We start from the raw sequence: 26,736 nt of genomic DNA, 5'->3' as shown, positions 1-26,736 counted from the left end.
AGCGCCAGGCTCGCGGGGGACGCCGCCTCTCGGCCGCGTCCATGCGCGTCCGTCCCGAGCCGGGCGCTGACTGCGACCGCGCGGCGGACGGACGACAGGCGGGACCCCCGGGACCCCACGTGGGTGGAGCCCGGGGACAGCGGCGACCAGCGCGGGAGGGCGTGGCGGCGGGGCGGGCGCTGGGCTGGGCAGAGGCAGGGTTTGCGGGTCTGTAAATCACCTGCCCTTTTTCTTTTTGAGACGGGGTCTCCCCCTGTCGCCCAGGCTGGGGCGCAATGGCGCGATCGCGGCTCACCACAACCTCCGCCTCCGGGGTTCAAGCACTGCTCCTGCCTCAGCCTCCCGAGTAGCTGGGATTACAGTCATGCGCCGCCACGCCCGGCTAATTTTTTGCATTTTTAGTACAGACGGGGTTTCACCATGTTGGCCAGGCCAGTCTCGAACTCCTGACCTCAGGTGATCGCCCACATCCCTAACCCTAACCCTAACCCGAGTGCTGGGATGACAGGCGCGTGCACCGCGCCCGGCCCGCCTTTTGTTTTTTATTGATGTATTTCTGATTCCTTTGCAATTTAAAAAAATGTTAAAAACACGTCCTTTTGAGTGTGAAAGGAGCTAGGATGTGCGCTTTTGTGCTTGGGGTGAGCCCCGGGCACTTCGCTCCCCGATGGCAATTTGTGGCTACGGTTTAACTGGACCTTCAAGTCTGGGGGGACTGGGCGGGCAGGGTCGCCTGCCAGCAGGCCCAAGTTAGAGGAAGGCGGCGGTGAGGCCGTCCTCGCGGCTGCGCCCGCCGCCCGGAACCCCACCGGCCTGCAAGGCGTCCTCGGGGTGGGCTGCGGGTGGAGTAGGGGAGCTGGGGTGTGCACGGGGGAGGCGGCGAGCGCACCGTCTGGGTGCCGGGCCGCTCATCCGGAGCGCGCGGCCACCCGAGGGTCCCAGCTCCAAGCGGCCGGGCCTGGTCCCGCGTGGACCCCAGCCTTTCCCAACCCGGAGCCCAGGGACCTCCGCGGTGGGCGGCGCCGCGCTGCCGGCGCAGGGAAGGGCTCCGAACCACGGGCGCCGCTGAGTCGGGCTCTCTCGCCGGCCTGTTCCCGGGAGAGTCCGGGGCCCCAGACGCCGGTTCCGCGCACTCCTCGTGCACCGCAGAGCGCGGCTCCGCGCGCAGGTCGAGCCCACCCCCGCGAGGCCGCGGCCCTCCTGGCTCCGCCTCCCGCGTTGCTCCCGGAAGCCCCGCCCGGCCGCGGCTCCTGACGGACGGGCCGCTCAGCCAACCGAGGTGGGGCGAGGCGGGGCCCGGCAGAGCGCGGCCAATGGTAGGCCGCGTCGGGCTGACGGACGGGCGCGGGGCGGGGCGTGCGCGGGCCCGGCAGAGTCTTCGCCGCCCGCGCCCGGCGCCCGCAGCCTGAGCCGCACCCGCCGCGGACGGAGCCCATGCGCGGGGCGAGCCGCGCGTCCCCGCCCCGCCCCGGCCCTGGCCCCGGGGGCAGTCGCGCCAGTGAGCGGTGAGTGCGGGCGGGGGTCGGCCGGGCCGCGCGCCCTCCCCGCCCCCAGGCGGCGGCTCTACGCGCGGGGCGGGCCGGGGGCGCGGGGCCGGCGGGCGTGAGCGGCTGGCGGGTGGGGCCGGGCCGGGCGGGGTCCGCGGGCATAGGTGAGCGGGCGGCGGGGGCGGGCTCGAACCCAGTCCTCCTCAGGGCCTGCGGTCCCCACGCCGGCGTCCCCTGGAGCCTCGGGCCCGGCGCGTCTGGGCGGAGGCGGCCACGGCCCGCCCGGCACCCCCGGTTCAGCATCACAGGTCGTGGGCCAGGCCGGGGCTCCCGCGCCGCCTCTCGGCCCCTGTTCCCGGGAGCCCTGCCCGCCCGTCTACTCCCGCTTTCTTCTGCTGGATGCCCGGCATCCCCGCCGGGGGCGCGGGGCGCCGCCCGGGTCTGCCCTCCCCCCGGCGGCACCTGGCACGCAGTAGGCGCTCAGCAAATACTTGTCCGAGGCAGTAGCGCCGCGGGGCCTGCGGGCTGGCATTGGCCTGCCCGGGCACGCCGTGGCGCGCTCCGCCGTGGCCAGACCTGTTCCGGGGGACGGTAACCAGCCCTCGGGCGCCTCCCGTTAGCCTTTCTGCCGACCCAGCAGCTTCTAATTTGGGTGCGTGGTTGAGAGTGCTCAGCTGTCAGCCCTGCCTTTGGGGGCCGGCACCCTTTCGCCTCACTGGGTCATTAAGAGCAGGTGGGGACGAGGCGACACCCCCCCCACCCGCCGGGTCGCAGCCGCGCAGGTAGGCACGCTGCTGTCGTCGCTGCCACCCCTGCCGCCCCAGTGTTGGGGGGGCCCAGGGCCCTTTGTGGGTTTGCCCTTCAGATGGCCCTGCCAGCAGCTGCCCTTTGGGGCCTGGGCCTGGCTAAGCAGGGCCCTCCTTGGCAGGTGGGGCAGGAGACCCCGCAGTACCCCCGGCCACAGGCCCTGAGGAGCGATGACGGAATATAAGCTCGTGGTGGTGGGCGCCGGTGGCGTGGGGAAGAGTGCCCTGACCATCCAGCTGATCCAGAACCACTTTGTGGACGAATACGACCCCACGATAGAGGTGAGCCTGGCGTCGCTGTCCAGACCTCCACAGCCGCTGTGGGCGGGCCCAGAACACGGCCAGGATGGGGTGGCTGCAGCCCCTGGCCCTGCACGGTGGTGTGGGCCTGTCTCCTGCTTCCCCCAGAGGAGGGGAGCCCCTCGTCTCAGCACCCCCGAGAAGGGGCATGCGAAGTATGAGGCAGGGGCTGGCAGTGTGAATTCACCCCGAGGACGGTCCTGAGGGGGTCCCTGAGCCGTGTCCTCCTGCAGGACTCCTACCGGAAGCAGGTGGTCATTGACGGGGAGACGTGCCTGCTGGACATCCTGGACACGGCCGGCCAGGAGGAGTACAGCGCCATGCGGGACCAGTACATGCGCACCGGGGAGGGCTTCCTGTGTGTCTTCGCCATCAACAACACCAAGTCCTTCGAGGACATCCATCAGTACAGGTGAACCACGAGGCTGGCCCGGCGGGCCGTGCCGGACGACGGGGCCTCCCGTCCTCTCTGTGCTTGTCCTGGATGCAGCTGTGCCTGCAGCCCCGCCAGCTCTCCCCTTTCGTCTCTCAGGGAGCAGATCAAGCGGGTGAAGGACTCGGACGACGTGCCCATGGTGCTGGTGGGGAACAAGTGTGACCTGGCTGCACGCACCGTGGAGTCTCGGCAGGCTCAGGACCTCGCCCGAAGCTATGGCATCCCCTACATTGAGACCTCGGCCAAAACCCGGCAGGTGAGCCAGCTCTCCACCCCGCTGCTAGCCAGGGACGCGCCCGCCCCGCCCCAGCCAGGGAGCAGCACTCACTGAGCCCTCTCCCTTGACACAGGGCAGCCGCTCTGGCTCTGGCTCCAGCTCCGGGACCCTCTGGGACCCCCCGGGACCCATGTGACCCAGCGGCCCCTTGCGCTGTAAGTCTCCCGGGACGGCAGGGCAGTGAGGGAGGCGAGGGCCGGGGCCTGGGCTCACGCCCTGCAGTCCTGGGCCGACACAGCTCTGGGGAGGCAGAGGTCCTTGGAGAGAGCTGCCCTGAGCCAGGCCGGAGCGGTGACCCTGGGGCCTGGCCCCTTTTGCCCCATAGTGTCCCACGGGCATCTGTTGGTTCTGAGCCCTTAGTGGGGCTGCCAGGGACACTGGCCATAGCTCAGATGAGAGCTGGGTGCAGGGCGGTCAAACCCTGGCCAGACCTGGAGTTCAGGAGGATCCTGTATCACCCTAATCTCTGAGAGAACTGCTCTATAGTGATGGGGGTGGCCCCGGGGGCTTCGAGACAACCAGAGCCCAGCTTCCTGTCTGTGTGGTGGGCCTGGGGACGAGGCTGGGGGAGTCGGGAGCATTGGGCCAGGCACGGCTTGATCCCACAGCAGGGAGCCCCCCTCGCCCAGGCAGGGGGCCCCTGGCTGGTCCCCCCTGATCCCATCCCTATTTTCCCAGGGAGTGGAGGATGCTTTTTACACGCTGGTGCGTGAGATTCGGCAGCACAAGCTGCGGAAGCTGAACCCTCCCGACGAGAGTGGCCCCGGCTGCATGAGCTGCAAGTGTGTGCTCTCCTGACACAGGTGAGGTGGCTCCCAGGGCGGCCGCCACGCCCACCGGACTGCCCGGCTCCCCGCCCCTGTGGTCTCCCGGCCTGTGGTCAGCAGCATCCTTTGTGCCTCACCCAGCACAGGCTTGAGGACGTGGAGGTGCTGGATGCGGGGAGGAGGTGCAGACGGAAGGAGGAGGAGGAAGGAAGGAAGGGCTGCTGGAGCCCAGCCACCCAGGGACCGTGGGCCGAGGTGACCGCAGACCCTCCAAGGGACGCGTTGTGCAGACTGTCTTGAGTGTCCCAAATGCCACGGGAACCCCGGCTCTTAGCTCCCCTCCCAGGCCTCTGTGGGCCCTTGTCAGGTGCAGATGGGAACGCAGTAAATTATTGGATGGTCTTGACCCTGGTTTTTGGCTGAGGGTGGGGTGCGGCGTGCGTGTGGCCCGGTACGTGCTATGTGGGAACTGCCTGCCTGTCCAGCCTTGGGCCCTCCACTGACTTTGGAAGTGGGAGGTTGGGAGAAGCCGGTCAGGGGTCTGGGTCCAGAGCATCCAGGGAGCTCTGGACAATCAGGCAGATTGTCGGGACAGAGGACTTACTATGCTAGCAGCTAGGAGGGCATCCTGGTCCTGCAGCGGGCGGGGGCTGGGGCTGGGGATCTGTGCTGGCAGGTGTCTACCTGAAAGCCTTCTGGGCGGTGAGAGGCGTCACGTTTCCTGACTTTGTCCAACCATGAAATGTACCTGCCAAGAATGGCAGATGTAGGGACCCCAACTCTTGGACCCTCATGTGCCCCATTTTCTTTGGCCCTCTTGCCTGGGGCAGTCTGTGGACCTTGGAAGCAGGACCCCAGCACCCACACTTGTCCTCAGGCCTCGCTGCCCCATCGGGGATTGGGAGCTTGGCCATCCCTGCCTCCTGTAGATGAGGTTGGCGGCTGGTCCACCTCGCCCCACTGTGTCCCGCCCCACCGCGCCATGCTCCACCTCATGGCTGGTTGCTTTTGGAGTCTGGTAGTGTCATTGGCTCTGCCTTGCTGGGCACACCCAGGCTCCGGCACCCACTCTGCTCTGAGGGGCATGCCCTGCCTTGGGCTAAGTTCTCAGTCTGGCCACAGCCACAGCGGGCTTCGTCCCCAGCGTGGTCATCCCGGCTGCTCCTGGGGGCTCGTAGCGCCCCTGCCCTTCCAGGGCTCGGGTTGAAGCTGGACCAGGCCTCTTTGGGAATGGACTTCTGCCCTAGTGGGGGTCTCTGTGGGCCTCAGGGCATGCTGCTGGCTGGCCAGGGCTGCAGGAACACCACACTCATTCTTCTCTCCGGCAGCCTCCAAGCGACCGGCTTCCCCATCAACAGTGACAGTGACTTCCCAAGGCCGGGTGCCGTCTGGGGCTATGGGGCAGCTTACTGGGTACCACCCTGGCCCCTTCCACAGCGTGCCTGTCACAGCCTGCGGAGGGGGTCAGATGTAGGTGAACCCATGCAGGGCGTGTCTCTGGACCTGCCTCTTGGTCATTACGGGGCTGGGCAGGGACTGGTGTCAGGGTCCCGCTGGGGTTGCAGGGCTGGGCCCGTCCCGTGGTGTCCAGGGCAGATGTGGAGGGTTCAGGGCTGGGCCCATCCCGTGGTTCCGTGGTGTCCAGGGCAGATGGGGAGGGTCCAGGGCTGGGCCCGTCCTGTGGTCCTGTGGTGTCCAGGGCAGATGGGGAGGGTCCAGGGCCGGGCCCGTCCTGTGGTCCTGTGGTGTCCAGGGCAGATGTGGAGGGTCCAGGGCCCCTGCTCCATGCTGAGCTCTGGACAGCATGGGCCCTCAACATCCAGCACCCTGGGTGGCTTCAACAGGGAGTCTCAGCACAGGAACTGCTGGACAGCCTGGGGTCTGTCCTGAGCTGGGACAGGCCAGCCACATCCCCATCCTGGGGACTCCCAGAGAGCAGCCGCTGCCCTAGGCTCCACAGAAACCCCCTCATGCCTTGGGGACAGCCCAGTCAGGCCAGGGTGTGGGAGGACCAGGGTCCCACGTGGGAGCTGACCCCTTGGGATTCAGGAGCTGTGCTGACAGGCAGCGGGGAGCCAGCTTGTCCCCTCCAGGAGGGTCTCGAGGCACGGGGATACCTGCGGAGGCCTGGATGCCGGAACACTCGCCCTGGTGTGGCCGAAGGGAAGGCAGGTGCAGTCAGCTTCTCCACTGAGCCCATCTGCTCTTCAAGGGGCTGGGCCTCACAGATCTGGGTCCCTGTGTGGCCCCCGTGGTCTGATAGGACACCCCTGCAAACTGCCGATCCCAGAGGACAAGACCGAGGGAGGGCTGTGCAGGGAAGGCCCCGTCCCTGCACCCTGACCTGCAGGAAGGACCCTGCTGCCTACCAGCATCCCTCCAGGGTTCTTTCATTGTCTGCACTTGACTGAGAACAGAGGGCTCCATGTCAGCCGCCCCACAGCAAGCAGCGTGAGCCGCCAAGACCCCTCCCGCGGGGACCCATCTGTCTGAAGCGTGAGCTGCTGAGACCCCTCCCGCGGGGACCCATCTGTCTGAAGCGTGAGCCGCCGAGACCCCTCTGGGACCCCTCCCGTGGGGACCCATCTGTCTGAAGTGTGAGCCACCGAGACCCCTCCAGGACCCCTCCCGCGGGGACCCATCTGTCTGAAGCGTGAGCCGCCGAGACCCCCCCTGCGGGGACCCATCTGTCTGAAGCGTGAGCCGCCAAGACCCCTCCCGCGGGGACCCATCTTCTGGAGGACTGAGGACCACCCTCCGCCCACATGGGGCCCCCAACCTGGTGGCTCTTCAGTGCCAGGCTCTGCCCCATCTGGGTCTGGGGTCTCAGCCAGATGTGTGTCCGGGGCAGGAGGCTGCAGAGGTTGGGTTGGGTCTAGTACAGGGCAGGGCTGGAGAGCGGGGCCGAGGTCAGGTCCATTTCCTCCCCTCTGGTCTTGGACGTATCACCTGTCAGACGCGTGCGTTCGTATCCACCTCACGGAGTCACCCCGAGGTGAACGAGACGGTCATCTGTAGTCTGCGCAGAAAGGGCACCCGCTGAGTGCTCAGGATGACCCTTGGCAGCTGTGTGTGGAGGTTGGCACCGGCCACTGGTAGTGACTGTCCTCATGCCGTGGGGCAGGGCAGCTGTGCTGAGACGCGCCTCTTGCCTGGAAAAGCATCCTGATGCAGAGCCCCTCGGACACCCGCCATATCCCCAGCTGCTCCACACACGGTGGGCGCTTGGCACTGGTGACATCGTGGGGTGGCCGCACACGTCACCACAGGGTCCTGTCCAGGTCAGCTGGGCCTGGAGTCAGTGTTCTCTACTCTCTGAACTGTCTGCATGTGTGTGATGTGTATCAGCGTGTGGGTGAACCCGTCTGTGGTGTGTTTCTCTCCAGCTAGGCCTGGCTGTCCCGCTCACGTGTGCATGCAGGTCTTCGTCAGTCACCCCTGTGGCCCCAGGCGATCGTCAGCATCTGTGGGGGCGCCCCACTCAGCCCTCTCCACCTGGGGTGGTCCTGGGGATGCAGATGCAGGTGGGAGGTGGGGGCTGGGGGCTGGGGGCTCGGGGCCGGCTCCACCCTCTGTGGGACTTGGGTCTGGTGCAAAGGGTCGGGTTTGCGCAGCAGGGCTGGATTCAGTGCACCTGTGTCTCGCCTTCTTGAGGAGCTGTCCTTGGTGCCGTGAATGTCCCAGGGAGGCCCCAAGGACAAACCCTCTGCCTGAGGTCCCCCAGTGGCCAGCTGACCAGTGATCGACAGGCCCTGCTGACTACTGAGGGGATGGAGGAAGCCTGGGGGAGGTCAGCTTCCGTCTCGCCCCCTCCTGCCCCTCGGATCACATTCCTGCTCAGGACTCACCACCAGCTGCCTCCTCCCAACCAAGGCCTCTGGTAGCTGAGAGCCAGCCACAGTGATCCCACACGGCCATGAGGAAACGCCGTCCGTCCGGGGAGGCACGGATAGGGATGCACGCTCTCAGGCCGGGTGCTGTGGCTCATGACTAACTCCAGCACTTTGGGAGGGTGAGGTGGGCAGATCATGAGGTCAGGAGTCAGACCAGGCTGGCCAACGTAGCGAAACCCTGTCTCTACTAAAAATAAATAATTTATATGAGGAGGAGAGAGAAAAAGAAAAAGAAAAGAAAAATTGGCTGGGCATGGTGGCAGGCACCTATAATCCCAGCTACTAGGGAGGCTGAGGCAGGGGAGTGGCTTGAACCTGGGAGGCGGAGGTTACAGTGAGCCGAGATCACGCCACTGCACTCCAGCCTGGGTGACAGAGTAGACAACATCTCAAAAAACAAACAGAAGCAGGGCCTCTCCTCACAATGGAGTATCACTCAGCCTTGAAGCAGGAGACGGCTAGGCATGGTGGTTCATGCCTGTAATAACATTTTGAGAGGCTGAGGTGGGAGGATTGCTTGAAGCCAGGAGTTCAAGACCAGCCACCCGAGAGGCCGAGGTGGGAGGACTGCTTGAGCCCAAGAAGGCTGAGGCTGCGGGGAGCTGAGATCACACTACTGCACTCCAGCCTGGACAACAGAGCAAGACCCTATCTTGAGGGGAAAAAAAAAAAAAAAAAAGCCAGGTGCAGTGGCTCACGCCTGTAATTCCAGCACTTTGGGAGGCAAAGGTGAGTGGATCACGAGGTCAGGAGTTCAAGAACAGCCTGGCCAACATGGTGAAACCATCTCTCAAAAATACAAAAATTAGCCAGGTGTGGTGGCATGCATCTGTAATCCCAGCTACTCAGGAGGCTGAGGCAGGAGAATCGCTTGACCCTAGGAGATGGAGGCTGCAGGGAGCTGAGATTGTGCCACTGCACTCCAGCCTGGGCAACAGAGTGAGACTCCATCTCAAAAAAGAAAAAAACAAAAACCTTGCCCTGCCATTTTGCCAAGTGAGAAATTCTGCACGATTTCTCTGCTGTGGGAAATTGTCAAACTCAGAAGCGGAATGCAGGGTGGCCGTGGGTAGGGGCCGCGGAGGGACTGCAGTTGCTGGTCAGCCTCTAGCAGATGTCAGTCGGGGAGGATGCGTGAGGGGCAGGCTTCGCTGCACGTGGTGCCTGTGCTTAGCGGTGCTGCGTCGCACGTTTCCGTTTCTAACATGGGAGGTTGTGTGCACCAGCGCACTTTCTGCTGAGCAGTATTTCTTTGTGGGGATGTATGGCGCGGGTTGTTCGCCTGCTAAGGAATATTTAGTTTGCTGCCAGGTCTTGCCCGTTATGACTGGAGCCTTCTCCATAGGCATTTGTGTACTGTGCCTCTGTGGACGTAGACTTCGGTTTTTTAGGGGAGACGGGGTGGGGTGGGGGCGCGGGGGGGTCCTGGGGTTCACGCTTGACTCTGCAGCGAGCTGAGCCCCTTGCCTTCCTAGCCAGATGCCTCGGAGTCCTGCCGCCCACGGCGGCCGAGATTCTCATCTTCTGAGTGTTGCAGGATCTCACCGTGGCTTCAGTCTGCAGTCCGTGGCTGGCCACAGCCTGGGCGTCTCCTTAGGGCTACTGTGCCTGCCGCCTGTCCCGTGGCGTCTCCTAAGGGCTGCTGTGCCTGCCGCCTGTCCCGTGGTCCCGTGGTGTCTCCTGAGGGCTGCGGTGCCGCCTGTCCCGTGGCGTCTCCTCAGGGCTGCTGTGCCTGCCGCCTGTCCCGTGGTGTCTCCTGAGGGCTGCTGTGCCGCCTGTCCCGTGGTGTCTCCTGAGGGCTGCTGTGCCGCCTGTCCCATGGCATCTCCTCAGGGCTACTGTGCCGCGTGTCCCGTGGTGTCTCCTGAGGGTTGCTGTGCCGCCTGTCCCGTGGTCCCGTGGCATCTCCTCAGGGCTGCTATGCCTGCCGCCTGTCCCGTGGTGTCTCCTGAGGTGTGCTGTGCCGCCTGTCCCGTGGTCCCGTGGCGTCTCCTCAGGGCTGCTGTGCCTGCCGCCTGTCCCGTGGTCCCGTGGCGTCTCCTCAGGGCTGCTGTGCCTGCCGCCTGTCCCGTGGTCCCGTGGCGTCTCCTCAGGGCTGCTGTGCCTGCCGCCTGTCCCGTGGTCCCGTGGCGTCTCCTCAGGGCTGCTGTGCCTGCTGCCTGTCCTGTCCCATTGGCTGAAGTTTGTCTTCAAGTCTTCATCTAATTTTTGGTTTTGTTTGTTTTTATTTTATTATTATTATTTTTGAGATAGAGTCTCACTCTGTCACCCAGGCTGGAGTGCAGTGGCTCCATCCCAGCTCACTGCAACCACCGCCTTCTAGGTCCGAGCAATTTTCCAGCCTCAGCCGTCCGAGTAGTAGTACTTGGTGCCTGCCACCATGCCCGGCTAATTTTCTGCACTTTTAGTAGAGACAGGGTTTCACCAGGTTGCCCAAGCTGGTCTCGAACTCCTGACCTGTTGGAAACAGATGCTTAGTGCTGCAAAGAAAAATTAGCAAAAAAACTGAGACAAAGGGTCTCTCAGCAAGGCAATTTCTGCTTCTTGCAGGAAGGGTACTTCCGCCAGCTATCCTGCCTCGAGAGTACAATGAACACAGGAAAAGCGGACATATTTATCTTTCATGCACTTGGGGTCGTCCTTACTGCAGTGTCTGATCTCTGTTGGCTGCAGCCAGACCTCACAATCTAAACTAAAACCCGATTGGCTACAACTTAAAACTTTTCTAAACAGGTAAAAGCAAGGGAGAGCTGGGACATGCCTGTGAGCACGTCCAGCACAGATACCTTGGTTAAAGTACAAGGACACAGAATGTACTGTGTGCTTGTGATCATGTCTAACAGCTGCATAGGACAGGGCTTAATAAAGTTATTAGCAAAAAGCAAGAAGGATTTCTTATTTAACAAGAAAGAAGGCCGGGCACTGTGGCTCACGCCTGTAATCCCAGCTCTTCGGGAAGCAGAGGCGGGAGGACAGCTTGAGCCCAGGAGTTGACCTGCTTGGGTCATATAGGGAGACCCCGTTCTCCACAAAAAGGAAAAAAAACAGAAAGACAAAAAGCAAACAAAATAAGCATAACCAGAAAGTCAACTTTGAGGAGGACCTCGTTTACATCCCGCAGGACCTCAGGTGGTCCACCCGCCTCAAGCTGAGCCTCCCAAAGGGAGGGCTCGCATGGGGATTACAGGTGTGAGCCGTCATGACCGGCCTATGTTTTATTTCATTTTATTTATTTGTTTTTGAAACAAGCCCCCCCGCCCCCACCATTGCACCGGGTGGAGTGCAGTGATCATGGCTTACAGCAACCTTGACTTCCCAGGCTAATTTAAAAAAACCTGTTTTTGTAGAGACGGGGTTTTGCCATGTTGTCCAGGCTGGTCTTGAACTCCTGAGCCTTGAGCTCAGTGTGACCCATGTGCCTCGGCCTCCCACAGTATTAGGATTACAGGGGTGAGCCATCGTACCTGGCCTATTTATTTTTTGTAGACAGGGCCTGGCTGTGTCCCCCAGGCTGGAGTGCCAGGGGTGTGATTGTCGCTCCCTGCAGCCTCGACCTCCCTGGCTCAAGTGATCCTTCTGCCTCAGTCTCCTGAGTAGCTGGGACTATAGGTGTGCACCAGCATGCTGGTTACATGGCTTTTGATTTTTTTGAATAGACGGGGTCTCACTGTGTTGGCCAGCCTGGTCTGAAACTCCTGCCCTCAAGTGATCCTTCTGCCTCAGCCTCTGTTAAGTGCTGAGATTACAGGCGTGAGCCACTGTGCCCAGCCTTTGTTCATTTTTGAAACTGGTTTGTTTTCTTGTTTTTTAATTTGGTTGTTTTTAATGGGGTGTTTTCCAGTTTTGTTTTGTTTTTTTGAGAGAGGGTCATGCTCTGTCGCCCAGGCTGGAGTGCAGTGGTGCCATCTCGGCTCACTGCAACCTCCGCCTCACGGGTTCAAGTGATTCTGGTGTTTCAGCCTCCTGAGTAGCCGGGACTACAGGCAGGTCTTGACCAGGTTTTGTAGCTAGATGTCTTTTTTATTTCTGACAAGTTCCTTTGAATTTTCTCTTTTTTTTTTTTTTAAATAAAGAAAGAAAAAGAATAAAGAAGAGTAGGAAAAAGGAAGAGAAAGAGAGAGAGAGAATGGGAGTATTGCTTTCTTGCTCAGGCTAGAATGCAGTTTAGTAATGGGTTTTTTTTTTTTTTTTTTGAGACGGAGTTTCGCTCTTGATACCCAGGCTGGAGTGCAATGGCGCGATCTCGGCTCACCGCAACCTCCGCCTCCTGGGTTCAGGCAATTCTCTTGCCTCAGCCTCCTGAGTAGCTGGGATTACAGGCACACGCCACCGTGCCCAGCTAATTTTTTGTATTAGTAGAGACGGGGTTTCACCATGTTGACCAGGATGGTCTCGATCTCTTGACCTCGTGATCCACCCGCCTCGGCCTCCCAAAGTGCTGGGATTACAGGCTTGAGCCACCGTGCCCGGCCTAGTAATGGGTATTGAAAACCTCTTTTATACCAATAATTATACTTGATGTAAACAGGAAGGAATAAGGGAAGAAAATAACAAACGAGCAGCCAACCAATATTTTATTTAAACCTATGAAATGCTATGCAATTACTGAGGAGTGATTTACTTCCAATTATGTAGTCACTTTTGGAATAGGTATGAGGTGGTAATGTATGTTTTGTGTATTTGAAGTGGACAGTTCTATAAATGTTTATTAAGTTTACTTGTTCCGGGTCTGAGTTCAAGTCCTGGATGTCCTTGTTAATTTTCTGTCCATTGATCTATAAAATCGTTAGCTCTTCTTGTTACATTGATCCTTTTGCCATTATGTAATGTCCTTCTTTGCCTCTTTTGCTCTTTGTTAAAGTCTACTTTATCAGAGGCGAGAATTGCATCTCCTGCTTTTTATTTGTTTATTTTTACTCTCTGATTGGTTGATAAATCTTCCTCCTTCTCTTTGTTTTGAGTCTTTGTGTATCGTTGCATGTGAGATGGGTCTGGATGCAGCATACCGATGGGTTTTGGCTTTTTATCCAATTGGAATATATATAACTTTAATACTAGCATTTGATGCTAGCTGGCTGTTTTGCCCATTAGTGTAAATTTTTCATTGTGTTAATGTTCTTTTCTTTTTGATATATTTTTGGAAAGGCTGATATTGGTTGTTCCTTTATATGTATAGTGCTTCTTTCAGAAGCTCTTGTAAAGCAGGCCTGGTGGTGGTGAACTCTCTCAATACTTGTTTGTTTGCAAAGGATTTAATTTTTCCTTCGATTATAAAGCTTAGTTTGGCTGGATAGGAAATTCTGGGTTGAAAGTTCTTTTCTTTAAGGATGTTAAATATTGGTCCCCACTCTTTTCTGGCTTGTAGGGTTTCTGCTGAGAGATCTGCTGTAAGTCTGATAGGTTTCCCTTTATGGGTAACCTGACCTTTCTTTCTGGCTGCCCTTAGTATTTTCTCCTTCATTTCAACCCTAATAAATCTGGCAATTATGTGCCTTGGGGTTGGTCTTCTTGAAGAGTATCTTTGTGGTGTTCTCTGTATTACCTGGAGTTGAATATTACCCTGCCTTGCCAGGTTGGGAAAGTTTTCCTGAATGACATCCTGAAGAGTATTTTCCAACTTGGATTCATTCTCTTCATCACATTCAGGTACACCTATCAAACGTAAATTAGGTCTTTTCACATAGTCCCATATTTCCTGGAGACTTTGCTCATTCCTTTTCATCCTTTTTTCTCCAATCTTGTCTTCTCGTTTCATTTCACTGAGCTGGTTCTCGACTTCGGATGTCCTTTCTTCTACTTGATCAATTCGACTGTTTAAACTTGTGCATGCTTTGCGAAGTTCTCGTGTTGTGATTTTCAGCTCCATCAATTAACTTATATTCCTCTCTAAATTGTCCATTCTCGTTAACATTTCGTCAAACCTTTTTTCAAGGTTCTTAGTTTCTTTGCATTGGGTTAGAACAAGTTCTTTTAATTCACAGAAGTTTCTTATCACCCACGTTTTGAAGCCTGCTTCTGTTACTGGAACACACTCGTAATCTATTAAGCCTTGTTCCGTTACTGATGAGGAATTGCGATCCCCTGTAGAGGGAGAGGCATTCTGATTTTGAGTATTCTCTGCCTTTTTACGCTGATTTCTTCCCTTCATTATATATTTATCCGTCTGTTGTCTTTGTAATTACCGACTTTCTAACTAGGTCTCTGAGCAGACGTCCAACTTGTTGATTCCCAGCGCTGAAATCTGAACAGTCCACTGCGCCGGCCAAAACAGCGGTGTTAAGATTGATGGTGCTTTTCTGCCCGGGAATCTCCGGCCTCTGCACCAAAAACTGGCGTGCTAAGGTACCAGCAAAACCGCTGCGCCGGCCACAAGAGTCGCCCTGGCGACACGTGGGGCTCCTCTGCTGGGAATCTCCTGGTCCGTGAGCAACTAATATTCGTCTGAAAGTGTGGCGTCCTCTCGTTCTCTGCGCTTTCACTGGGAGCTAGGAGCCCGAGCTGCTAGTGATCAGCCATCTTGGATCTCTCTCCTTTTTTTTTTTTAGACAAAGCCTTGCTCTGTCACCAGGCTGGAGTGCAGTGGTGCGATCTCAGCTCACTGCAACCTCTGCCTCCCAGGTTCAAGCAATTCTCCTGTCTCAGCCTCCCGAGTATTTGGGATTACAGGCACATGCCACCACGCCGGGCTCATTTTTGTATTTTTAGTAGAGATGGGGTTTCACCATGTTGGCCAGGCTGGTCTTGACCTCCTGACCTTGTGATCGCCCGCCCCAGCCTCCCAAAGTGCTGGGATGACAGATGTGAGCCACCGTACCCGGCCTCAGATTGTTTTTTTTTTCCATGAGGTATTTTATTTGTAAATATATGTATTACATCCCTAGAAAAAGAGTCCCAGGATTTTCCCTCCTGTGTGTTTTCATCTTGCCGCTTCTCGGTCCGTGAAGCCAGCTGAGGTTGTTAGTACAATGAAACCAAACGGAGACGGCAGCAGCTGACACTGCCATTTTCCCAGATCTCTGAGTTGCACACGGGGCCGATCACGCCACACTTGTTAGCCTGCCTGTGAGGTTCACAACAGTTTTCCCAGCTCTGTGATCGTCAGTGATTTCAGATTCACCAGCGTGCCCACGCTGCATCATCACGGTGAGAAACCGGACGATGACTCTGGAGCACGGCCTAATAAGCGCCTGGTGTCTGCCCCGCTTTCCGGCACTGTTGGTGCTCCTGAGAGCACCAGCCGGGACACTCACATGCACCACTGTGGCTGAAACTGCGGGATGGGATGACAGACGGATGAAACTGGAGCTCTCAGAGAGGAATACACACCCCCAGACTGTTTTTAAAACTACTGCTGGGCTCAGATCGGCCACTTGGGAGGCTGAGGCAGGAGAATCGCTTGAACCTGGCAGGCAGAGGCTGCAGTGAGCCAAGATTGCGCCATTGCACTGCAGCCTGGGCGATAAAGTGAGACTCAGTCTCAAAAAACCAAAACAAAAAAGTTGTTGTTTTACAATAGTAATAGATTATCTTCGTAGATAGAAAATATATACAGAGACCAGTTTGGCCAATGTGGTGAAACCCTGTCTCTGCTGAAAATACAAAACATTAGCTGGGCGTGGTAGCACAAGCCTGGAATCCCAGCTACTTGGGAGACTGAGACGAGAATGGTGTGAACCGAGAAGTGGAGGTTAGAGCGGGCCGAGATTGTGCCACTGCACTCCAGCCTTTTTGACAACAGTAAAACTCTGTCTCAAAAAAAAAAAAAAGGCTTCGGGAAGCCAAGGTGGGTGGATTGCTTGAGCTCAGAAGTTTGAGACCAGCCTGGGCAACATGGTGAAACCCTATAAAAAATACAAAAATTAGCCAGCCGTGGTGCGTGCCTGTAGTCCCAGCTACTCGGAAGCTGAGGCAGGACAATGGCTTGAACGTGGCAGGCAGAGGCTGCAGTGAGCCAAGATCGCACCACTGCACTCCAGCCTGGGTGACAGAGCAAGACACTGTCCTAAAAAAAGAATGCTTAGACCATTTGCAGTTAATGTAATTATCGATATACTTGGATTTGGATTTAGATTTTATTAATTTGCCATTCATGGCATTTGTTTCCCATGTCCGTTTCCCCGTTTCTGCCTTCATTTGGGTTGTGTGAGCTGTTTTGGGCAGCCCATTTTAATTGTGTGAGTGTGATTTTTATTTATTTATTTATTTATTTCAAGATAGGGTTTCACCATGATGGCCAGGCTGGTCTTGAACTCCTGACCTCAGGTGATCCACCCACCTCAGCCTCCCAAAGTGTTGGGATTACAGGCATGAGCCACCGTGCCCGGCCGTGTGTGTGTCTTTTTGTTGAGAAGGAGTCTCACTCTGTCGCCCAGGCTGGAGTACAGTGGCACAATCTTGGCTCACTGCAACCTTCACCTCCCAGGTGATTCTCCTGCCTCAGCCTCCTGACCTTGTGATCCACCCGCCTCAGCCTCCCAAAGTGTTGGGATTACAGGCATGAGCCACCACGCCTGGCCTCCAGATTGCTTTTTAAAACCATATATTGCTGGGACTACAGGCGCGTGCCACCACGCCCGGGTAAATTTTTGTATTATCAGTAGAGACCAGGTTTTACCGTGTTAGCCAGGATGGTCTCGATCTCCTGACCTTGTGAACTGCCTGCCTCGGCCTCCCAAATTGCTGGGATTACAGTCGTGAGCCACTGCGCCCGGCTGTACTTGTGTTTTTGAAAATATCTCTTGGCTGGGTGCAGGGGCTCACATCTGTAATCCTGGCACTATGAGAGGCTGAGGTGGGCCGATTGCTTGAGCTAGGAGTTTGAGACCAGCCTGGACAACATGTTGAAACCTTGTCTCTGAAGAAAACACAAAACTTATCTGGGCATCGTGATGTGTGTGTTTGTAGTATCAGTTCCTCGGGAAGCTGAGGCGGGAGGGTCGCCTGAGCCCAGGAGGTTGAGGCTGCAGTGAGCTGTGACGTCAGCACTGCGTTCCCCATGCCTGGACGAGACCCTGTCTCAAAAAGAACAAACGAAGCAAAGGTTAGGAACAGGCAAGTCCAAGCTAAAGTGTCCTGCCCAGCACTCGGTGAGTTACCGTCTCACATTCTATGACGGGTGGGGACAAGGAAGACTGAGGCAGTGGAACCGCCTGGTGAAGGCCTAGAGCAGGGAGGGAGACTGTGCCCTGGGGTGGGGGTGTAAATTCTGAGAGCCACTGGTGGGGGGTGACTGGGCCTGACAGGGCGTCTGCCCCGTGCCGGGGCACACAGAGGCCCGCAGTGCGCTGGTGTTGGGAGCGTTTGCAGTGGGATAAAGTCAGACAGGACGGGAGCATCAATCAGTAAGTGCCTGTGTTCTGGCAGGAGCAGCCCACAGCAGCTAAGACGAATGAACTGCGCCAGTCTCCGTCTCCTAAGTACCGCGTGCTACGCCAGTGTCAATGTGGACAGTTCCCACCCCAATTCTGTTGAATGGAACCAGCAGCTGGCGGGTGGGTGTGCCCTGCGCGGCGTTTCCAGATCGTTCAGAGGTGCAGGAGAGGCCCTCGCCGTCTGGGAAGGAGCAGGGGCAGGCCTCCGGGAGACCCTGGATAGAGGGGAGAGCGCGACTCGGGGGCTCGGAGCATGTGTTTAAGGGGAAAGGTCGGGCCTGAGGTTCATTACTTTTTGAAAACCTGTTTGTATGTTTGAAATATTCGATAATAGGCTTGGCGCGGTGGCTCACGCCTGTAATCCCAAGGAGCCCGAGGTGGGCAGATCATTTGAGGCCAGAAGTTCGAGACCAGCCTGGCCAACACGATGAAACCCCATGTATACAAGACATACAAAACGTACCCGGGCGTGGCACGCACCTGTAGTCTCAGCTACTCGGGAGGCTGAGGCAGGAGAATCGCTTCAACCTGGGAGGCGGAGGCTGTGGTGAGTGAGGTCGCGCCACTGCACTGCAGCCTGGGCAAAAAGAGTGAATCTCGGTCACACACACACACAAAAAGCAGCACTAGAGCTCGTCTGTGAGCAGCCCGCGGAGCTGCGCAGACGCGCGTGGCCGAGGGTGCGCTGCGGACCACGCCCTCTTGTTTGTGCTCATATGTTCTGAAAACGTCTCCTGGGTTTTGGGTAGTTCTTACCTGAGGAAGGCTGGGCAGCGGGTCTTCGGGGGAAGGACCGGTTTGCACAGCGGACACACGGGAACGGTCCACGCGGCTGTCGGAGAAGCCGCCCCCCCTGCAGCGTCTCTCGCGGCGTCGTAAGCGCGCGGCGTCCTCTCAGCCCGAGGGTTCAGGTCACGTGACCGGGGAGACACGCCCCCCAGGCCCCGAGAGCTGCCGGCAGAGGGCGCCCGAGTCCCGGCTTCGCTTGCGCATCCGGGGCGGCTCCTGCCTCGCGCGCCGCCGGCCGCGTCCAGGAGGGGGCGCTGCGAGTCCGTCCAGCGGCCCCGCTGCGCGCACCCCCGGGCCGGCTCCTGGGCGTCCGGTTCCGCGCTCGCTGCGTTTCCCGCCCCACCTGCGGGTGTCTGACGCTCGTGCGTGCCGGATCCCCCGGGTTATGGGAACGGAATACGGTCCCCAAGTTATAAAGCGAACAGGCGGCCGCGTGCGGCGGCTCACGCCTGCAATCCCAGCACTTTGGGAGGCCGAGGTGGGCACATCACTTGAGGTCAGAGTTCAAGACCAACCTGGCCAATATGATGAAACCCCGTCTCTACTAAAAATACAAAATTAGCTAGGTGTGGTGGCGCACCTGTAGTCCTACCTACTTGAGAAGCTGAGGTGGGAGAATCGCTTTAGCCCAGGAGGAGGAGGTTGCAGTGAGACCACACCATTGCACTCCAGCCTGGGTCACAAAGTGAGACTCTGTCGGAGCTTACTTACAAGGTGGAATAAAGAAGAAGGAAAAAAAATCCAAAGATTTAAAGTCTCCCTCCCAGGAACCACAAAGGCAAGATTCTTTTTTTAATATATGCCTTTTTATCAGTTTAAAGACATTCCCTTCTATTCCTAGTTTTCTGGAAGCTTTATAAAGCTGCTGAATTTTATCAAATGCCTTTTTTTTTTTTGTTTTTTTTTTTTGAGACTTTGAGACGTAGTCTCACTCTGTCTGTCACCCAGGCTGGAGTGCAGTGGTGTGATCTGGGCTCACAGCAACCTCCGCCTCCCAGGTTCAAACAATTCTCCTGCCTCAGCCTCATGAGTAGCTGGGATTACAGGCACACACCACCACGCCTAGCTAATTTTTGTATTTTTAGTAGAGACAGGGTTTTGCCATGTTGGTCAGGCTGGTCTCAAACTCCTGACCTTGTGTTCTGCCCACCTCGGCCTCTCAAAGTGGTGCGATTACAGGCATGAGGCACTGCGCCCAGCCTCAAATACCTTTTCTTTTTCTTTTTTCTTTTTTTAAAGACAGGATTTCACTGTGTTGGCCAGGCTGGTCTTGAACTCCTGACCTCAGGTGATCTGCCTGCCTCGGCCTCCCAAAGTGCTGAGATTACAGGCGTGAGCCACCATGCCCAGCCTCAAATGCCTTTTCTAAGTCTACTGAAATGATGATAAATTTTTTGTCTTTTTATTTATTTAGAGATCAGGTCTCACTATGTTGCTCAGGCTGGTCGTGACCTGGAAAATCCTCCTGCTTTGGCCTCCCAAAGTGCTGGGGTCACAGATGTGAGCCACCATGTCTGGTGTTTTTATCTTTTCATATGTGAATATGGTGAATTCCATTGGCTCATATTTCATGTTGAACCAGCCTTGCATTCCTGGGTCGTGGTGTGCATTTACTTGTATTTGTATTGCCCATGTATGTGTGCTCATGGGCCTGTGTTTCTGTGTGGCATACAATCATCAAAACAGCTCTGGGAAAGAATTGTGAGAGGGCATTCAATGCCTGACTTCAAGATGTTTTTGTTTTGTTTTTTGAGATGGGGTCTTGCTCTGTTGCCCAGGCTGGAGTGCAGTGGCGTGATCTCGGCTCACTGCAGCCTCCACCTCTGGGGCTCAAGTGATTCTTGTGCCTCAGCCTCCCGAGTAGCTGGGACTATAGGTGCGTGCCACCACACCCAGCTAGTTTTTCTACTTTTAGCAGAATCGGGTTTTACCATGTTGGCCAGGCTGGTCTTGAACTCCTGGCCTCGTGACCTGCCCCCCCTCGGCCTCCGGAAGTGCCGGGATTACAGGCATGAACCTCTGCACCTGGCCCAAGATGTATTATAAAGGTTCAGAAATCCAGACAGTGTGGCATTGGTAACAGGATAGACAAATAGATGAGTGGAACAGAACAGAGGGTCCAGGGGAGACCCTCACATACATGCTCAACTGATTTTGAAATAAGTGTAAGCAAATTCAGTAGAGAAAGGAGAATCTTGGCAGAGAGAGATCCAAGATGGCTGATCACTAGCAGCTCGGGATTGTAGCTCCCAGAGAAAGCGCACAGAATGAGAGGACGCCACACTTTCAGACAAAATTTTGTTACCCACGGACCAGAAGATTCCCAGCGGAGGAGCCTCACGGGTCGCCAGGGCGACTCTTGTGGCTAGTGTCGCGGTTTTGCCGGCGCCCTGGCGCGGCGGTTCTTGGTGCAGAGTAAACGAGACTGGGTCCCCTTTTGATTGGGAAGGCAGAGTCACCCATTTACCTGATTGAAAAAGGGACTCAAGAGGGAAGCCAGACCGGAGATTCCCGGGCAGAAAAGCACCACGAATCTTAATACCACTGTTTTGGCCAGCACAGTGGGTTGCTCAGATTCCAGCGCTGGGAATCAACAAGTTGGACATCAACTCAGAGACCTAATTTGAAAGTCGGAAATCACAAAGACGACAGGTGGATGAACTCACAATGATGGGAAGAAACCAGCATAAAAAGGCTGAGAATACCCAAGATCAGAATGCCTCTCCTTCTACAGGGGATCACAGTTCCTCATCAACAAGAGAACAAGGCCTGATTGAGAACGAGTGCATTCCATTAACAGATTTAGGCTTCAGAAAGTGGATAATAAGGAACTTCAGTGAGCTAAAAGAACATGTTCTAGCCCAATGTAAAGAAACTAAGAACTTTGAAAAAAGGTTTGATGAAATGCTAACGAGAATTGACAACTTAGAGAGGAATCTAAGTGAATTAATGGAACTGAAGAACACAACACGAGAACTTCGAGAAGTATGCACAGGTTTTTTTTTTTTTTTTTTTTAGACGGAGTTTCGCAATCTTGTTACCCAGGCTGGAGTGCAATGGCGCGATCTCGGCTCACCGCAATCTCCGCCTCCTGGGTTCAGGCAATTCTCCTGCCTCAGCCTCCTGAGTAGCTGGGATTACAGGCACGCACCACCATGCCCAGCTAATTTTTTTTGTATTAGTAGAGACGGGGTTTCACCGTGTTGACCAGGATGGTCTCGATCTCTTGACCTCGTGATCCACCCGCCTCGGCCTCCCAAAGTGCTGGGATTACAGGCTTGAGCCACCGTGCCTGGCCTGCACAGGTTTTAACAGTCGAATTGATCAAGCAGAAGAAAGGATATCAGAGGTCGAAGACCAACTTAATGAAATGAAACGAGAAGACAAGATTAGAGAAGAAAGAGTAAAAAGGAATGAGCAAAGTCTCCAAGAAATATGGGACTATATGAAAAGACCTAATTTATGATTGATAGGTCTGAATGTTATGAAGAGAATGAATCCAAGTTGGAAAATATTCTTCAGGATATTATTCAGGAAAACTTTCCTAATCTAGTAAGGCAGGACAATACTCAACTCCAGCTAATCCAGAGAACACCACAAAGATATTTCTCAAGTAGAGCAACCCCAAGACACATAATCGTTAGATTCACTAGGGTTGAAATAAAGGAGAAAATTCTAAGGTCAGCTAGAGAGAAAGGTCACGTTACCCATAAAGGGAAGCCTATCAGACTCACAGCAGATCTCTCAGCAGAAACCCTACAAACTAGAAGAGAGTGGGGGTCAATATTCAATATCCTCAAAGAAAAGAATTTTCAACCCAGAATCTCATATCCCGCCAAACTAAGCTTCATAAGCAAAGGAAAAATAAAATTTTTTGTGAACAAGCAAGCACTCAGAGATTTCATCACCACCAGGCCTGCTTTACAAGAGCTTCTGAAAGAAGCATTACACACAGAAAGGAACAACCAGTATCAGTCATCCCAAAAACTTACCTAAACGTAAAGAGTATCTCTACAATGAAGAATCTACATCAACTAATGGGCAAAATAGCCAGCTAGCATTAAATGACAATATTGAACTCACAAATATTAATATTAATTCTAAATTTAAATGGATTAAATGCCCCAATCAAAGACACAGACAGGTAAATTGAATAAAAAGTCAAAACCCATCGGTACGCTGTATCCAGATCTATTTCACAAGCAATGACATACAAAGACTCAAAACAAAGGGATGGAGGAAGATTCACCAATTAAATGGAGAGCAAAAACAAACAAACAGGAGTTGTAACTTTCGTCTCTCACAAAATAGACTTTAACAGTAACAAAGACTAAAAGAAACAAAGACGGACATTACATAATGGTAAAAGGATCAATGCAACAACAGGAGTTAATGATCATAAATATATATGCACCCAATACAGGAGCACCCAGACACATAAGACAAGTTCTTAATGACTAATAAAGAGACCTAGACTCCCGCACAATAATAGCGGGAGATTTTTGACACCACATTGTTAATATTCGACGGATCAACGACATAGACAATTAGTAGGGACATCTATGATTTGAACTTAGACCTGGAATAAGTAAACTTAGTGAATATTTATAGAATTCTCCACCCCAGGTCCACAGAACATACATTTTTCTCACTATCACATTACACCTATTTTGAAAGTGACCACATAATTGGAAGTAAATCACTCTTCAGCATTTGCATAGCATTTCATAGGTTTAAATGAAATATTGGTTGGCTGTTTGTTTGTTATTTTCTTCCCTTATTCCTTCCTGTCTCCGCTGTTAAGCACAATTATCAGCATAAAAGAGGTTTTTAATACCTATTTTTAGATTGCATTCCAGCCCGGGCAATAAAGCAAGAATCTTGTTCTCTCTCCCCCTTTCTTTCTTTCTCTCAAAAAAAAAAAAAAAAAAAAGGAGAATCTTAGCAACAATTGGTACTAGAACGATGGGGCTGTGGCTATGAACAGAAGCTTCAGTCTACACACGGCAGCACATACACAAATCCATTCAAAACTTACTTTATTTTCTTGAGATGGAGTCACTGTCGCCCAGGCTGGAGTGCAGTGGCACAATCTCAGCTCACTGCAACCTCTGCCTCCCGGGTTCAAGTGAGTCTCCTGCCTCAGCCTCCTGAGTAGCTGGGACTACAGGCGTGTGCCACCACACCTGGCTAATTTTTGTATTTTTAGTAGTAACGGGGTTTCACCGTGTTGGCCAGGCTGCTCTCGAACTCCTGACCTCAAGTGATCCCCCTGCCTCAGGCTCCCAAAGTGCTGGGATTGCAGGTATGAGCCACTGTGCCTGGCCTCAATACTTATAATAAGCCAAAATGTAAGGCCTACAACTGTAAAATGTGTGTAAGAAGGAAAAGGAGGGTCAGTATGACCCTGGGTTAGAGAAGCGATTCTTAGATAAACAACAAAAGCGTGATGATGAAGGAAAGCGTCAGCCACTGGCCTTCCTCAGAATGAAGGGTGTGTACCTTGAAAGGCCCTGGGAAGACAAGCCCAGGCTGGGGGAGGCATCAGCAAACCTCCTGTCTGAGGACCGACTCACCCGCAGCATCTGTGACGAGCTCTCAGGAGTCGTGGGGTGCTGTGCTCACGGCAGATATGGGAGACCCTCCAGCCAGGTCACTGGTGTCCCCTGAGCAGCACGACTCCAAGTCCTCTACCGCTGCCCTCCTCGGCCCACAGACCCGACCCTCCCACGTGTCACCCATAGGCCGGGCCTTTGGGGTCTTCCCCAACGTCAGGAGGAGGAAACTCTATGAAAAGAAAAAAGAATTGTGCTCGCTTGGGCAGCACACACACTAAACTTGGAAGGAAACAGAAGATTAGCCTGGCCCCTGCGCAGTGATGACGCGCAAATTCGTGACACGTTCCATATTTTTTAGAAGAAAGACCTTTGTGGTTTCTCTGACAACCTAGCCTTTCCTTTCCATCTCAGTTTAAATTTATTAAAAAAAAAAAAGTAAAAAGAATTTACCGGTGACCGTTTCAAGTCTGTCAAACGACCCAATTTTGGGTGAAGCCAGGCAGCAGTGGCGAGGAAGCTCTGTCACCTACCCAGTGCCAGGGTCCCGCCGCGTCTGCAGTGAGCGGCAGCAGCCAGCCAGGAAGAAGCAGAAAACCACCTCGCGGCGCCAGACTCTGCAGCGCCGGGAGTCAGCACAGGCCGACCTCAGAGACATCCCAGGTTCAGTTCCAGACAATTGCAATCACACAAATATCGCAGTGACGCCAGTCAGAGGGACTGCTTGGGTTTCCAGTGCATAGTAAAGTTATGTTTATACCACAGTGCAGTCTGTTAAGTATGCAGTAACATTATGTCTACAAGACAATGTACATACCTTAATTTAAAATACGTTATTGACAACTCCTCACTCCCTCCCAAGCTGGGCTCCCGTTACCCTACCCTCCCTCAACACCAAAAAAATAGGCTGGGCACTGTGGCTCACGCCTGTAATCCCAGCACTTTGGGAGGCCAAGTGAGCAGATTGCTTGCACTCAGGAGACCAGCCTGGGCAACATGGTGAAACCCCGTCTCCACTAAAAATACAAAAAAGTAACTGGGTGTGGTGGTGCACACCTGTGGTCCCAGCTACTAGGAAGGTGGAGGTGGGAGGATTGCTTCAACCTGGGAGGCAGAGGTTGCAGTGAGCTGAGACCATGCCACTGCACTCCAGCCTGGGAAACAAAGCGAGATTCTGTCTCAAAAATAAAATAAAATGGCTGGGGGCGGTGGCTCACGCCTGCATAATCCCAGCACTCTGGGACGCTGAGGCAGGCGGATCACCTGAGGCTAGGAGTTCGAGACCTGCCTGGCCAACATGGTGAAACCCCATCTCTACTACAAATACAAAAATTAGCCAGGCATGGTGGCGAGTGCCTGTAATCCCAGCTACTTAGGAGGCTGAGGCAGGAGAATCACGTGAACCTGGGATCTGGGAGTTGCAGTGGGCTGAGATCACGCCACTGCATTCCAGCCTGGGCAACAGAGTGAGACTCCATCTCAAAAAAAGTCACCTGACCTCACTGAGTTAACTGATGGAGACCTCCCATGTCCCACCATTGCACAGCGTCCACTACAGCGCCGTGTGTGTGTGTGTGTGTGTGTGTGTGTGTGTGTGTGTGTGTGTTGGGGGGAGGTGCTGGCTGGCATTCTGAGTACCTTCCACTTCCCAGAGGGGAGCTCAGTGTCTGACAGGGCCCTGGAGGAGTGTCTGATTCTCACAGTGCCTCCACGCAGGAGGGAAGGAGAGGGCATGCCTGGGACCTGAGAGGCGTCGCGTATCCCGACGCCAGCACGGATCTCCTGAAGTGTACACTGTGCTGCTGACTGGCCTGCTTCCTGTCTGATTGAAATTGGTGGCTTAAAGCCAAGACCTTGTCACTTGCAGTGAGGAGCCCTTATGGGGAACGTCAAGATCTCTCCCCAGCCTGCTCTATCGTGAACGCCTCCTGCTAGGAGGCAGAGCTCAGCCCACGATTGGAGCATGCCCTACATTCCAAGCCTTAAGAGCAATCTTGTCACCGAAGCTCAGCCGGTCACGTGACCACTCACATATGAACTTGGAACAGCCACCAACCAAGCAGAATTCCCAAATATTTGCTACTTCATCCTCGGCGCTTACATGTCGCCTATGAAAATCCAGTGAGCGCTATACTTAATGTGATATGCACTTTCTGTACATATACTTAGTTAAAAAGGCATTTTAGGTGAACGTATTATCTCTTTATTTATTTAGAGACAGGGTCTCACTCTGTCACCCAGGCTGGAGTGAGTGGTGCAGTCTCGGCTCACTGCAGCCTCCACCTTCAGGGTTCAAGTGATTCTCCTGCCTCAGCCTCCCGAGTAGCTGGGATTATAGGCATGCGCCACTATGCACAGCTCATTTTTTGGTATTTTAGTAGCAATGGGGTTTCACCATGTTGCCCAGGCTGGCTTCAACTCCTGACCTCAAATGATCCGCCTGCACTGGCCTTCCAAAATGCTGGGATACGGGCGTGAGGCACCGCGCCTGGCCTGAACATAGTTATACGTAGAACAGGCACAGGGACTCTGCACCCAAAGTCACCTCATAAACACTGGGGGTCTCCTGCCTCAGCCTGTCCCTGGATTCCCTTTCAGGGAGAGAGTAAAAGCTCCCCATTGACGCTAACATGTAGCCTGGTGGGGCTGGATGTGTAAGAGGCAGGCAGGTGGGGAGGGAAAGGGTGACAGCTATCAGGCCTGTATGCGGCAGGATCAGGAGGACAGGCACACTGGAGTCGGCTGGGACCCAGCAGAAGCGGGCGAGAGTGGTCATCTCCGGGGCGGTATATAAAACTGGGGGTGGGCTGGACGCAATGGCTCACGCCTGAAATCCCAGCACTTCGGGAGGCTGAGTGGGCGGATCGCGAGGTCAGGAGTTTAAGACCAGCCTGACCAATATGGTGAAACCCTGTATCTACTAAAAATACAGAAATTAGCCAGGTGTGGTGGCATGCGCCTGTAATCCCAGCTACTCAGGAGGCTGAGGCAGAAGAATCTTGTGAACCTAGGAGGCGGAGGTTGCAGTAAGCCGAGATTCCGCCATCGCACTCGA

The 26,736-nt window shown here is 55.0% G+C and overlaps 1 protein-coding gene and 1 non-coding gene across 5 annotated transcripts; both read left to right on the top strand.

Moving 5' to 3' along the window:
• Positions 1 to 1,363: 1,363 nt before the first annotated feature.
• HRAS (HRas proto-oncogene, GTPase) lies at positions 1,364 to 4,479 on the top strand. 4 transcript variants are annotated; one of them, XM_021677014.2, is made up of 6 exons: positions 1,364 to 1,505; positions 2,416 to 2,575; positions 2,827 to 3,005; positions 3,126 to 3,285; positions 3,985 to 4,109; positions 4,220 to 4,479. In XM_021677014.2, the coding sequence occupies exons 2-5, from the start codon at positions 2,465 to 2,467 to the stop codon at positions 4,102 to 4,104; spliced, it is 570 nt and encodes a 189-aa protein (XP_021532689.1). In that variant the 5' UTR covers positions 1,364 to 1,505; positions 2,416 to 2,464; the 3' UTR covers positions 4,105 to 4,109; positions 4,220 to 4,479. The 4 variants fall into 4 exon arrangements, 3 of the variants coding, with proteins under 3 accessions (XP_021532689.1, XP_021532688.1, XP_064226303.1); XM_021677013.2 differs by having other exon boundaries at positions 4,215 to 4,479; XR_002479603.2 differs by lacking the exon at positions 1,364 to 1,505 and adding an exon at positions 3,380 to 3,461 and having other exon boundaries at positions 4,215 to 4,479.
• A 19,455-nt stretch (positions 4,480 to 23,934) lies between these two features.
• On the top strand, positions 23,935 to 24,039 carry LOC135272151 (U6 spliceosomal RNA). Its single transcript, XR_010340242.1, has one exon. It is a non-coding gene; the product is annotated as a U6 spliceosomal RNA (small nuclear RNA).
• The last annotated feature ends 2,697 nt before the right edge of the window (positions 24,040 to 26,736 follow it).

The sequence above is a fragment of the Aotus nancymaae genome, unplaced genomic scaffold (genome assembly GCF_030222135.1).
Source record: "Aotus nancymaae isolate 86718 unplaced genomic scaffold, 86718_ANA_hifiasm-v0.15.2.pri h1tg000106l, whole genome shotgun sequence".
NCBI lineage: Eukaryota > Metazoa > Chordata > Mammalia > Primates > Aotidae > Aotus > Aotus nancymaae.
The sequence above is the reverse complement of the archived record's forward strand: the minus strand, read 5'-3'. Positions and strand labels throughout refer to the sequence as shown.

Coding starts and splice junctions, on each gene's coding strand:
- HRAS (XM_021677014.2), top strand. CDS start 2,465: ATGACGGAATATAAGCTCGTGGTGGTGGGCGCCGGTGGCGTGGGGAAG. Junction 2,576..2,826: donor AATACGACCCCACGATAGAG/GTGAGCCTGGCG, acceptor GTCCTCCTGCAG/GACTCCTACCGGAAGCAGGT. Junction 3,286..3,984: donor CCTCGGCCAAAACCCGGCAG/GTGAGCCAGCTC, acceptor CTATTTTCCCAG/GGAGTGGAGGATGCTTTTTA.